A 12,513-nucleotide genomic window follows, 5' to 3' on the forward strand; every position below is an offset into this window, starting at 1 on the left:
TGTAAGTATCCAACCGAAATCCTGATACAGCGCCTCCTCCTAGTAGAGGGCAGGGGCTGTGGAGCAGCACAGTGCAGGGAGCAGAAAGCTCTTCAGGCTGAAAGACCTGTCCAGAGCCCATGCAGGATCTGCAGACCACAGTCCTGTAACTAGTAACAACACACAGAAAGGTATTGTTACACAGATCTACAGGGACAATCACTCACACCACCTGCAGCTCTGCGTCTGCTGACAGATTCCCTTTTAAACCTAAATCAGATTAATATATATGTGATATGGCTTTAGTGTCTAATATATCTGCAAAGCCTGGTCCGACTAGAGCCTCATGACCTGTACTTACAGCAGCATAGGCATATATGATGACAGACGTCAGGCCGTAACTGTAACCCTGGCGTAAAGGGTAAAATGTAACCACATTCTGGTTGAATCTGAATCGGTTCAATTAAGACCTGTATATTCTTTTTTTGAGATGATAGGGCAGGAATTACGCCTATTAGCCAACCTCCACGCCTAGTGAGCTTGGAGGGGAGTGAAGGGGGCACTGCAGATGGCTGAATGGGGCCAGCGTGAGGTGCTTGTTCCCCATGGTTGTGCTCAAGCTATTGTTTTATTCTGTACTGGGTCGCAGTGCCAGGCAAGACTCCCCTACCGGCGCAGCAGAGTCGCCTGCCGTAGCCTCCTGCTAAATCTGATGAGACTGGGTGCAAGGAGGAAACATACAGAGCACCAGAATATGGTAGATGTGCCCCACTGTGTGTATCGTTATAACAGGGGTTCCCCGAAGCCTGTATTTTGATTAGGCTTCATGTGCTCCCCTCTCCGTAGAAACCTGAGCAACCACAGACTCTAAACAGCAAAATATAGGACATGTCCCACATTCCACCTGGCCGATCACGGAGCTGTGAGACAGAGTGATTACTGCACCGTGATCCAGTGCCATAGACTTCTATGGGGGTCGTGATCTGATCAAGATAACGTCCCCTATAACGATGGTAGTGTTACGCAAGTTGTGGATAGTCCCACAGTAGTTAGTATAGAAATACTGACTTGACATCGTAGTATCCCACAGCAGCCAATGGCTTGTACTGCAAATCGATTCCAAATCCATGGAAGCTGAAACTCTTGGAATCTTTTTTTTTTTTTGGTGCAACATTATTTTTTGCAACATTATTTTGAGCATTATTTTTTGAACTTGGCTCCGTCCCTACCTCCGATCCTGGCTGAACGGCACCCACCACAGCTTAATGCAGGGTGTAACCAGTGGGTGCTGTCGATGTAATGTCACCGCTGAGCCTTTGTGTACCTACAAAGCGGATGAGCTAAGTATTAATGTAGATGTTTCATATGTTTCTTTCCCATCCTGGACAACCTCCATTTTTCTTTTACTATTAAGTAATCTGCTTTCCTTTTTACTTTTTCGCTGTAATTTATTGATCCCCTCATTATTATTCTTATTCTTATTTATCATGGTAGTTTTTCCACATGGCGGCGTCTGACACGGCAAGGTCACGTTTTTATTGATTTGTATATGTTTTGTTATATCTTATTTAATGTGATTTTTGATATGTGGCCGATGCTTCAAATGGATCATTAACTACTTTCTAATGAATCGGACCGGCCTCTAAATATTCCCTCTTATTAAATGCATTGATTTTCTGTCTCCCGGTTGCATATTTTTTCCGATTATTTCAGAAATCTTTCCTGGTGTGCACATGACCTTGGATTCAGTTATTCTTAATACATATTGACCAGATTTCAGCGGCTGTTTGTGCAGTCGCTGTGGGTGGCGGTAATGTTGGATCGTATTGATCTCTCTGTTATTATTATTTTTTTTTGCTGTCCGTGTCAGATTATTTTTGTGATTTTGATTTTGTAAATTCTACATTTCACAGATCGCTGTTACTGCTTTTTATAATAACCATGGGCCGGCTCGGTTGTTTCTTTACCCATGGGAGCCGGTGTATTAACCGAACACTGGAAAATGGAATTACTTCCCACGATTATACATTCATTAATGATTTTCTGGTCCTGCTATCTGTTAACCCTTTTGTAGGTGATGGGGGAAGCCTACTGGTACAGTCTGATTAGTTGTAGGTAGTGTGTCTTTTTTTTTTATTTTTTTTTTAAAATTATTTTATTATCAAATATACCGTATACAGGCAGTCCCCGGGTTACGTAAAAGATAGATTCTGTTCAATTTGTATGAAAGTCAGAACCATATATTTTATAAATGTAACCCCAACTGAATTTTATTTTGTCTCTGTGACAATTGGATTTTAGAAATGTTGGAATCTCATAAAAACCAGGATTAACAAAAAAAGCTTCATTACAGACACCTTTTATACTGTTATAGTTGCTTATTGTAGCCTAGGGCTAAAGTACAGTAATTTACCAACATCCAAAGGTCTGTTTGTAACTAGGGGTTGTCTGTAAGTCAGGTGTTTTTACATAGTGGACCGCCTGTATTACTTATTACCGTAATATCATTATTATGTTCCCGTCTCTTGCTCTGGTTTGCCAAGACCCATCAGCTTTGCCATGCAGAGAGGGCACCCAGAGATCCCCCTGGCGGACCTGTCAGGGTGTCTCATACTATCCATGAGATTTTATAACATTGGAAAACATTGTGGAATTTGATGGATAGATAGTAATTTAACATCTTTATACTGATACTTTCATTGGATCAAAACGCAACAATAGGTAATATAGTGTCATAGCAGTGTGAAGCGGTCGCACTAACATTTTTCCAGAAAGGTAATAATACCAATAATTACTCCTCTTACCAATTTTGAAGAGTATGAAATTTTTTAGTAATACAAATAAATAATTCCTTGTTACACTAATTTATACAAAATTTATACAAGAAAATTATTACAGCCATTATTTTCTGTGCTTAAATAGCCAATTGAGGAAATTACAGTAATAATGCGACATGCATTAGGCTACTTTCACACGTGGCCATTGGTGATCAGCTCCCGCTGTTTTGCATTGGTTAAAACAGCGGGTGCTGGTTACCGATCACATGTGTACATATGTGATTGGGCTGAGCACCGCTTATGCCACCTCTTCCACACCCCAGACCCGACTATGGCTGCTCACACCTCCCCTCTCCATACAAAATAGAGCCATGTGGCCGTTGTTACGACCAAAGGTAGAGCATGCTCTATCTTTTTTGCGGCCTCGGCTCAGAACGTTGAGTACTCAAACGCCCCCCCTCCCCTACAATATACACCCCCCATATCCCCCATATCCAGCTGCAAATTTGTGACCGGATATATGCCCCCCATACATTTGTGGAATGGAGCCTAACATCCTTCCTTTTGCAGGTATAAATGTGAATTTTGTGAGTACATGTGCGAGGACCGAAAGCAGCTCTTGAATCACCAGCTCACTCACATGAATGACAAGCCCTTTAAATGCAACCAGTGCAAATATCACACCTTCCGCCAGGACTTCCTGCTCACCCACCAGGCTACCAAACATGCAGGTAAATATGGCCAACGAGTAAACTGTGTTTGATTAGGATTTTTGGGTTGCATCATAAAAAGTCTCCATTTATTTTATCAGCTGGGAAGCCTTTTGCCTGTGAGTATTGCCACTTCACCACCAAACACAAGAAGAACCTGCGTCTACACGTGAAATGTCGACACGCACAACTGTTCCAGGAGTGGGTGCAGCGACACCCGGAGGAAGCGCCATGTAGACGGCGACCATTTTTCTCTCCTCAGCAGATTGAACAACTCAAGCAACAACATGAGCAGCCGGTGCTCCAGCCTCCACCTACACAAGACTCAGAGGTCAGTAATGTGCAAGATTGTGACCGGGGTGATTCCATAATATCTAGTCTTCGTTTTAAAGGGAAATTGTCTCTAGATCTTTCCCTATTAAGTTACTAACCCCCTCCAATAGGTTATGAATTCCAGAACTCCTACTTCTATGTAAAATATCACCCGTTTACCTATAAAAAAAATCTCCTCCCAAGTCATGTGATATTGAGCAGAGAGGAGGCTCAGAAAAGTTTAGGGGCTGCAGGTGGAGAGACTTCAGACACCCCTATTTTTTGGTTCTATAGTATCTAGAAATATGTTTTGGTGTCATATTGAAGATGAGAATCTCATCTTGCAGACCACGTCAGGCTTGTGGTTCTGTGATCTACAGAAGTTAAAAACGTGTGAACAAATGTGAACTGCAGATACAAAATCCATCCATGAAGCCCAGGATATTATTGACACATTTGAAATCTGAATTTCTATATCTTCCTACAGAATCCACCCAGAGAGCTTACCTATCACATGCTTCACCAACCCAACCAGGATGGTGGGCAGGCACCAAATACACTGGAAGCTGCCACTATCATATATGAACAAGGTGAGACCCCCCAAAAATTAAAAAATATTGCAATATTCATAGGTTATTGTAAGATCATAAAGGAATCAAATGTTCCAACACTTATCCTTATTGTACACCTTGTCTGGTAGGTGGAGAAGGAGATGAACTCGCAACTCAAGCGGCTCTAGATCTACTATTGAATATGAGCGCCCAAAGAGATGGCCCTGGAGGAGCGTTACAAGTAGGTGGACATCAGTCGCAAGTAGAACTACAGGGGCATACGAGTATATGGATAAGATATGGAGTTATTGGAATTGTGACCTCTGTAATGTGTTCTATCTGCAGGTGGCTGTAGTAAAATCTGCACCGTGCATTGATGGAGAAGAGGTAGAAGCTTCGCCCCAGGAGCCTCAGATGGCTCAGGTCCTAACACTACACATGGATGAGAGACAAGTGACAGAAGTGCAAGAGGCCGGCTATGAAGAGACGAGTATTCAGGAGGCCGGCTACGAGGGAACCGTCCAGCAGATCACCATCAATGCAGCGTTCACTACTGCCGGATACAGCCTGATCAATGCAGATAACATGCAGACCCCATTGTGCAGGTATCTATAAAGATTGTACATTTATCGAGTGAGAAAAATGGCATTGATGGGGGTAATGGTAACACGCCATTTTTATTTCTTGTGGTGTTAGCGATAATGATGCGCCCCCTAGATCTCCTCATACGCTATTGGCAGAGAGTGGGAAGGACAAGCCTGCGGCACAGCTACTGAACAAGCCACAACAACCACAAGTAAGACCAAGATATCTATACATCTAGATTTATATCTGTCCATCTGCATATATAGAGAGAAATGTACCTATATCTATGTTAATATCTATGTACAGAGAGTCCCAAATTGTTATTATAGGGACGGAAACACTGGAGTTACACATACAAAATCAACTTCTATGCAAGGTCACTTTAAGAATGCACCCACAGAACTTATTTGCCATATTTTCTGACTATAAGACACACCCCAAATTTAGTCATCAAAAAAAGGGAAAAATGTATTTGAAACTAAATATTTCCTGGCGTTCACACACACTCAAGCACAACAATGCTGTATATACATACCCACACAGCGCTGCTACATCTATTCACTCATACATACACACTCAAAGCTCAGCTTCATCCATCCTCTAAGATACAACTCTGCTACATCCGCCCTCGTATACACAGCTCTGCTACATCTGCCCTTTTATACACAGCTCTGCCACATCCGCCCTCGTATGCACAGCTCTGCCACATCCGCCCTCGTATGCACAGCTCTGCCACATCTGCCCTCGTATGCACAGCTCTGCTACATCCGTCCTCGTATGCACAGCTCTGCTACATCCGTCCTCGTATGCACAGCTCTGCCACATCCATCCTCGTATACACAGCTCTGCAACATCCGGCCTTGTATACACAGCTCTTCTACATCCGGCCTTGTATACACAGCTCTGCTACATCCATCCTCGCACAAAGAGCTCTTCTACATCTATCCTCGCACACACAGCTCTTCTACATCCACCCTCGCACACACAGCTCTTCTACATCCACCCTCGCACACACAGCTCTTCTACATCCACCCTCGCACACACAGCTCTTCTACATCCACCCTCGCACATACAGCTCTTCTACATCCACCCTCGCACACACAGCTCTTCTACATCTACCCTCGCACACACAGCTCTTCTACATCCGCCCTCGCACACACAGCTCTTCTACATCCGCCCTCGCACACACAGCTCTTCTACATCCGCCCTCGCACACACAGCTCTTCTACATCCGCCCTCGCACACACAGCTCTTCTACATCCGCCCTCGCACACACAGCTCTTCTACATCCACCCTCGCACACACAGCTCTGCTACATCCACCCTCGCACAAACAGCACTGCTACATCTATCCTCACACACGCATCTGTTATCGCAAGTATCTCTAATCCCAAAACTTTTCCTCCCATCCCTTGGCTCTGTCCTGGCCAGCAGCATGAAAGGATTCTAGGACCTTACTGTGATGAATCACGTGATCAGTCACTGCCATCTGCAGAAATACTTGTCAGGATGCTGATAGTGGATTGAGCGGTGCAGAGGCTCTGCCCCCCCAGAGATCGGGTGAAATGCTTTGTCAGCACTTCATACCATCTCCAGGACAGAGGTCTGGCAGGGTTGAATCCTCCTGACTTTAAGACACAAGTACCTGCATCTTATGGTCCAAAGTCCATAAATAGAGTATATATTATACGGATGGATAAACTGCATGCAGTGTCTCCTGATAACACGTGTTTATTACCAGGTTCCCTCCAATCAACCTCCGCCTACAACAAAGAAATTTTCCTGTAAAATTTGTAATTCATCCTTCTGGGGACGTGCAGAGATGGAGAGCCACAAAAGAGCCCACGTTGAAGGTGGCAGCGGATTCAAGTGTCCAGACTGTGGGAATTTCTTTGCCGATACTTGGGCTGAAGTCCGGGTAAGACTTCCGGGCTGTGCTGTCCGGCCCTTGTCCCGGATACATTTGTATTTCCAGCTGGTAACTTGCTGACTTTCTGGGATTTGTTTAACTTTCCTCTCTCCCTCCTAGACTCACATGACTCTGCACTCAGATCTGCGGCCGCACCGCTGCAATCAGTGTAGTTTTGCCTCCAGGAATAAGAAAGATCTGAGCAGACATGCGATGACACACACCAACCACAGGCCGCATTCATGTCACTTGTGTGGACAGAGGTAACGTCCTCTCCGCATTGTTTACTTATGCACATTCCTTCTTCCTTTTCCTTTCTCTCCCTATGACACCAGTGTTTGGTTGATGGCACATGATATACAGTCCTCACCGGTGACTTTCGTGTATCATGTATCACGCTTACATATTCCTCGTAACATTAGGTCTCACAAAGGAACTCTGTGTTTCGGGTAAAGTAACTGTCTGAATACAACGTATAGCTTTACAGTATTTTGGATTCTTCCCAGATTTAATCGGAAAGGTCATCTAAAATTCCATATCGAAAGGCTTCACACCGGAGCGAATGTAGAGCAGCCGCAGCGAACAGGTGAGGGCGGCAAAAAAGTGTATGACCTATGATCTTCGGAAGATTGATCACTTTAACCCCTTTACGACCAGGCCCTTTTTGTTTTTGCATTTCATTTTTCACTCCCCATCTTCTAATATCCCCAATTATTTTTTACTTTTCTATGGACAGAGCTGTGTAACGGCTTGTTTTCTGTGTAACAAATTGCACTTCATAGTGATGGTATTTAATATTCCATGCCGTGTATTGGGAAGCAGGGAAATTGGTGAAAAACCACATTTGTGCCTTTTTCTTGTGGGCTTGGATTTTACAGATTTCTCTTTGCCCCCAAATGACATGTCTACTTTATTCTTTGGGTCAGTGCGATTACAGGGATACCAAATTTGTATAGGTTTTATAATGTCTTCACACATTTACAAAAATTAAAACCTCCTGTTCGAAAAAAATTATTTTCTTTGCCAGGTTTTGGTGCTATCAACTTTTGCATAGTTTGGTGTACGGAGCTGTGGGTGGCGTCATTTTTTGAGACTTTTGATGGCATTTTCAATGCTACCATTTTTAGGACTGTACAACCTTTTGATCACTTTTTTTATATTTTGTAAAATGGCAAAAAAGTGTCATTTTTTACTTTGGGTGCTGTTTACTTTTATGGGGTTAAACATGGGGAAAAACTATAATATTTTGATAGATCGGACATTTTGGGACACGGCTAAACCTAATGTGTTTAGGATTTTTACTGTTTATATTTATATGAGTTCTAGTGAAAGGGGGTGATTTGAATTTTTATTTATTTATTTTTCCCTATTTTGTTATACTCCCCAGGGTACTTTAACCCTAGGTTGTCTGATTTATCCTACCATATACTGCCATACTACAGTTTATGGGGATTTTACGCATCATGCATTATGATGTGCAAATTGCACATTGTAATACATAGTGGTAAAAGAGACAGCCTTGGGTCTTTGTGTGACCCTAGGCTGTCATAGCAACAGTCGAGTATTAAAAGTCAAATATTGCATTACAGGGCAAAACCTCTGTCTTATCATTGGGATCTGACATAAACAAGGGACGCAAGACTTGTCCATAGGATTCTGATTCTAGACAACCATTGCTCAAAACAAGCAAGAATCATCTTAAAATAACATGTAAATACTGAAATATTTGAGTGTCTTGTGCCACTTTTCCTGCAGAGCTTGCATCTGTCCCAGGCCTGGATGAGGAGCACATATTCCTGGCGCAGGAGGAAACTGTGAGCAACCCGGTCAGTAAGCGCATCATGCTCTATAATATGCTGCCTCTTTTATACTCTATGCAGCGTTTGCTATATACCTGTATATACTCCAGTTATTCCCGTGGCTGTACAATGATTTCCTTGGTCTCCCTTCATTAGGAGGATACGGCTTACATTCAGGAGATCACAACCGCAGATGGACAGACCCTACAGCAGCTGGTAACTGCGGACAATCAGGTAAAGTCTTCTCAGCATATGAAGGTTTGAGAATAATCCTGTACGTCTAGAGCAGCGCTTTACCAGATCATCTATCCTTCATTTGATGTATTCCTCAGTGTGGCCTGTGGTTGTCAACTTTCAACTTGTGTAGTACAAGGAAATATTTGAAACTTTGGGATCTAAGGAAAGTCTATATTTTAATTCTCCCCTTTTCGTTGATAAAATTACTTTTACTCTGAATCGTCCATCTGGCTATGAGAATGGACAAAGATGACAGAGAGATTACATAGAGGTCTATGGGGAGGAGTAGGTATGAAAAGAGTGAAAGCAGCTACGTCTTTACCCACCAGCTCTGAGAGAATTGAGAATGACACAGAGAATTCACTAGTTCTGGAATACTTCCTTAAAATATCTTATTTTAGCTTTAATTTGTTCCTGTCACTAATTTTAAAATCTAATTGTCCACGGATTCTGAGTTGAACATTGTGGCGTCATCTCTTATTCTTTTGCTATCCTCTTTCTTTAGGTACAATACATCATTTCCCAAGACGGCGTCCCTCACTTGATCCCACAAGAATATGTTGTTCTCCCTGAAGGTCACCATATTCAGGTAAATTCTGAAACTATTTCCTACTTGTGACCATCACTATCATGTGGCCAGCATCTAACGCCACTTATTATTATTGAATCAGCGGCACTTATGTCTGCAGGCCATGTGTGGTATTGCAGTACAATCTCATTTCAGTTGGAACCAAAATGTCTCAGATGATGATGAGCAGAAACATTGAAATTCGGAATTTTAAAATCCTATTCGGGTATCGAACCCAGACCCCGACCAGTAACACGTGCAATCAGTTGCATATAAACACGTGTGAGCACACGCTGGCACTAACCTGCGTGCCGCCATTTTGGGTCATCGCTCTCCCCAAAAACCTCAATCTGTGCCAGGAGGCAGTTGAGCCAAACCTGACCTTAGTCTTTAACTTCTAATGAAGATCGGAGTCAGGCTGAAGGACCCTCACCCACAAAGTTCAGTATGAACCCAAATTTTGTAGTCGGGTCTGTTCAATGCTAGTCCCCGAATCTTTAATAAGAAGCAGGTCCCTGTTTTTGCTGTGGAAAACAGCTCAAATCACTGTTTGTCTTTTTGTCAAGTTGCACAAAAATTTTTTTTTTGCAAAATAGTTCTTTTTTTTTTTTTGTCTGCACCCTCACAACAGAAGGGTGTGATGAGGTCGCAGAAAAATTGGGGTCATGAGTATCTGGTGTGCAGCTCAATGCAAATACATGCATATCAGTGGTTCAGATGGGACGCCCTCCCAACATCCACTCATGCGTCCTATCACTTTACCAACCTGTCTATGTCTTCTTTTCTCTATACCATTAGTCATTACCTGATTAATAATTTTTTTTCCAGGTGCAGGATGGGCAGATCACACATATCCAGTATGAACCAGGAGGACCATTCATCCAAGACCCCCAGGTAACTGTCCTGTTTATCACTTGACATCTCACAATAGACCTGCACCCATCCATGTTATTAGTGATCTGATGGCTTTTGTCTGGCTCGCTGAGCCGTATCTTCTCATCAAGGACGGTGAGGGCTCAGGGCAAAGCGTTAATTGACTTATTGGATTTCCCCTCTCAGCAGATCCACTTTGTGCCCATGTCCCCTACACAACAACTTCTCACTCAGGAACAACTGGAAGCTGCCGCCCACTCCGCCGTCACAGGTTAGTGGTGCTTGTAGGAAGCATGAATTTCTAAACCCGGATTATGTGTATACTTTAATAACTCATTGTCCTGTCTCTCAGCTGTGGCGGACGCAGCAATGGCTCAGACGGTGTACACGGCAGAAACGGAGTCGGCGCTACAGCAGGAGATACAGTACGACGTGATCACCCTGGCGGAATAGTGGCTGAACGTACAGCGGGGGATACCGTATCATGTGACTGATTACCATCAGACCCTACAGCGGGGGATACCGTGTCATGTGACTGGAAACCATCAGACCCTACAGCGTGGGATACCGTATCATGTGACTGATTACCATCAGACCCTACAGCGGGGGATACCGTGTCATGTGACTGATTACCATCAGACCCTACAGCGGGGGATACCGTGTCATGTGACTGATTACCATCAGACCCTACAGCGTGGGATACCGTATCATGTGACTGATTACCATCAGACCCTACAGCGGGCGATACTGTATCATGTGACTGATTACCATCAGACCCTACAGCGTGGGATACCGTATCATGTGACTGATTACCATCAGACCCTACAGCGGGCGATACTGTATCATGTGACTGATTACCATCAGACCCTACAGCGGGGGATACCGTGTCATGTGACTGATTACCATCAGACCCTGCAGCGGGGGATACCGTATCATGTGACTGATTACCATCAGACCCTACAGCGGGGGATACCATGTCATGTGACTGATTACCATCAGACCCTGCAGCGGGGGATACCGTATCATGTGACTGATTACCATCAGACCCTGCAGCGTGGGATACCGTATCATGTGACTGATTACCATCAGACCCTACAGCGTGGGATACCGTATCATGTGACTGATTACCATCAGACCCTACAGCGGGGGATACCATGTCATGTGACTGATTACCATCAGACCCTGCAGCGGGGGATACCATGTCATGTGACTGATTACCATCAGACCCTACAGCGTGGGATACCGTATCATGTGACTGATTACCATCAGACCCTACAGCGGGGGATACCATGTCATGTGACTGATTACCATCAGACCCTACAGCGGGGGATACCATGTCATGTGACTGATTACCATCAGACCCTACAGCGGGCGATACTGTATCATGTGACTGATTACCATCAGACCCTACAGCGGGGGATACCGTGTCATGTGACTGATTACCATCAGACCCTGCAGCGGGGGATACCGTATCATGTGACTGATTACCATCAGACCCTACAGCGGGGGATACCATGTCATGTGACTGATTACCATCAGACCCTGCAGCGGGGGATACCGTATCATGTGACTGATTACCATCAGACCCTGCAGCGTGGGATACCGTATCATGTGACTGATTACCATCAGACCCTACAGCGTGGGATACCGTATCATGTGACTGATTACCATCAGACCCTACAGCGGGGGATACCATGTCATGTGACTGATTACCATCAGACCCTGCAGCGGGGGATACCGTATCATGTGACTGATTACCATCAGACCCTGCAGCGTGGGATACCGTATCATGTGACTGATTACCATCAGACCCTACAGCGTGGGATACCGTATCATGTGACTGATTACCATCAGACCCTACAGCGTGGGATACCATGTCATGTGACTGATTACCATCAGACCCTGCAGCGGGGGATACCATGTCATGTGACTGATTACCATCAGACCCTACAGCGTGGGATACCGTATCATGTGACTGATTACCATCAGACCCTACAGCGGGGGATACCATGTCATGTGACTGATTACCATCAGACCCTACAGCGGGGGATACCATGTCATGTGACTGATTACCATCAGACCCTACAGCAGGGGATACAGTATCATGTGACTGGATACCGTCAGACCCTAACGCTGGGGGGGAATATCGTATCATGTAACTGAATACCGTCAGACCCTACAGCGGGGGATACTGTATAGCGCCACACTCCATGA

At 44.4% G+C, this 12,513-nt stretch overlaps 1 protein-coding gene across 2 annotated transcripts in view; it reads left to right on the top strand.

Annotated features, from left to right (window-relative positions):
- The window catches only part of ZNF335 (zinc finger protein 335), a 43,545-nt gene extending 31,396 nt beyond the window's left edge, over positions 1-12,149 (top strand). The window contains exons 14-28 of one of the 2 annotated variants that reach the window (XM_072112005.1): positions 3,327-3,487; positions 3,568-3,797; positions 4,266-4,368; positions 4,479-4,570; positions 4,675-4,934; positions 5,026-5,125; positions 6,655-6,831; positions 6,943-7,085; positions 7,329-7,408; positions 8,578-8,648; positions 8,778-8,855; positions 9,364-9,447; positions 10,255-10,320; positions 10,489-10,570; positions 10,652-12,149. In XM_072112005.1, the coding sequence (XP_071968106.1) occupies positions 3,327-3,487; positions 3,568-3,797; positions 4,266-4,368; positions 4,479-4,570; positions 4,675-4,934; positions 5,026-5,125; positions 6,655-6,831; positions 6,943-7,085; positions 7,329-7,408; positions 8,578-8,648; positions 8,778-8,855; positions 9,364-9,447; positions 10,255-10,320; positions 10,489-10,570; positions 10,652-10,752 (1,828 nt within the window). In that variant the 3' untranslated portion in view covers positions 10,753-12,149. Of the gene's footprint in view, positions 1-3,326; positions 3,488-3,567; positions 3,798-4,265; positions 4,369-4,478; positions 4,571-4,674; positions 4,935-5,025; positions 5,126-6,654; positions 6,832-6,942; positions 7,086-7,328; positions 7,409-8,577; positions 8,649-8,777; positions 8,856-9,363; positions 9,448-10,254; positions 10,321-10,485; positions 10,571-10,651 lie in introns of both variants that reach the window. The other variant, XM_072112004.1, reaches the window with a different exon arrangement.
- The last annotated feature ends 364 nt before the right edge of the window (positions 12,150-12,513 follow it).

The sequence above is a fragment of the Engystomops pustulosus genome, chromosome 6, assembly GCF_040894005.1.
Source record: "Engystomops pustulosus chromosome 6, aEngPut4.maternal, whole genome shotgun sequence".
NCBI lineage: Eukaryota > Metazoa > Chordata > Amphibia > Anura > Leptodactylidae > Engystomops > Engystomops pustulosus.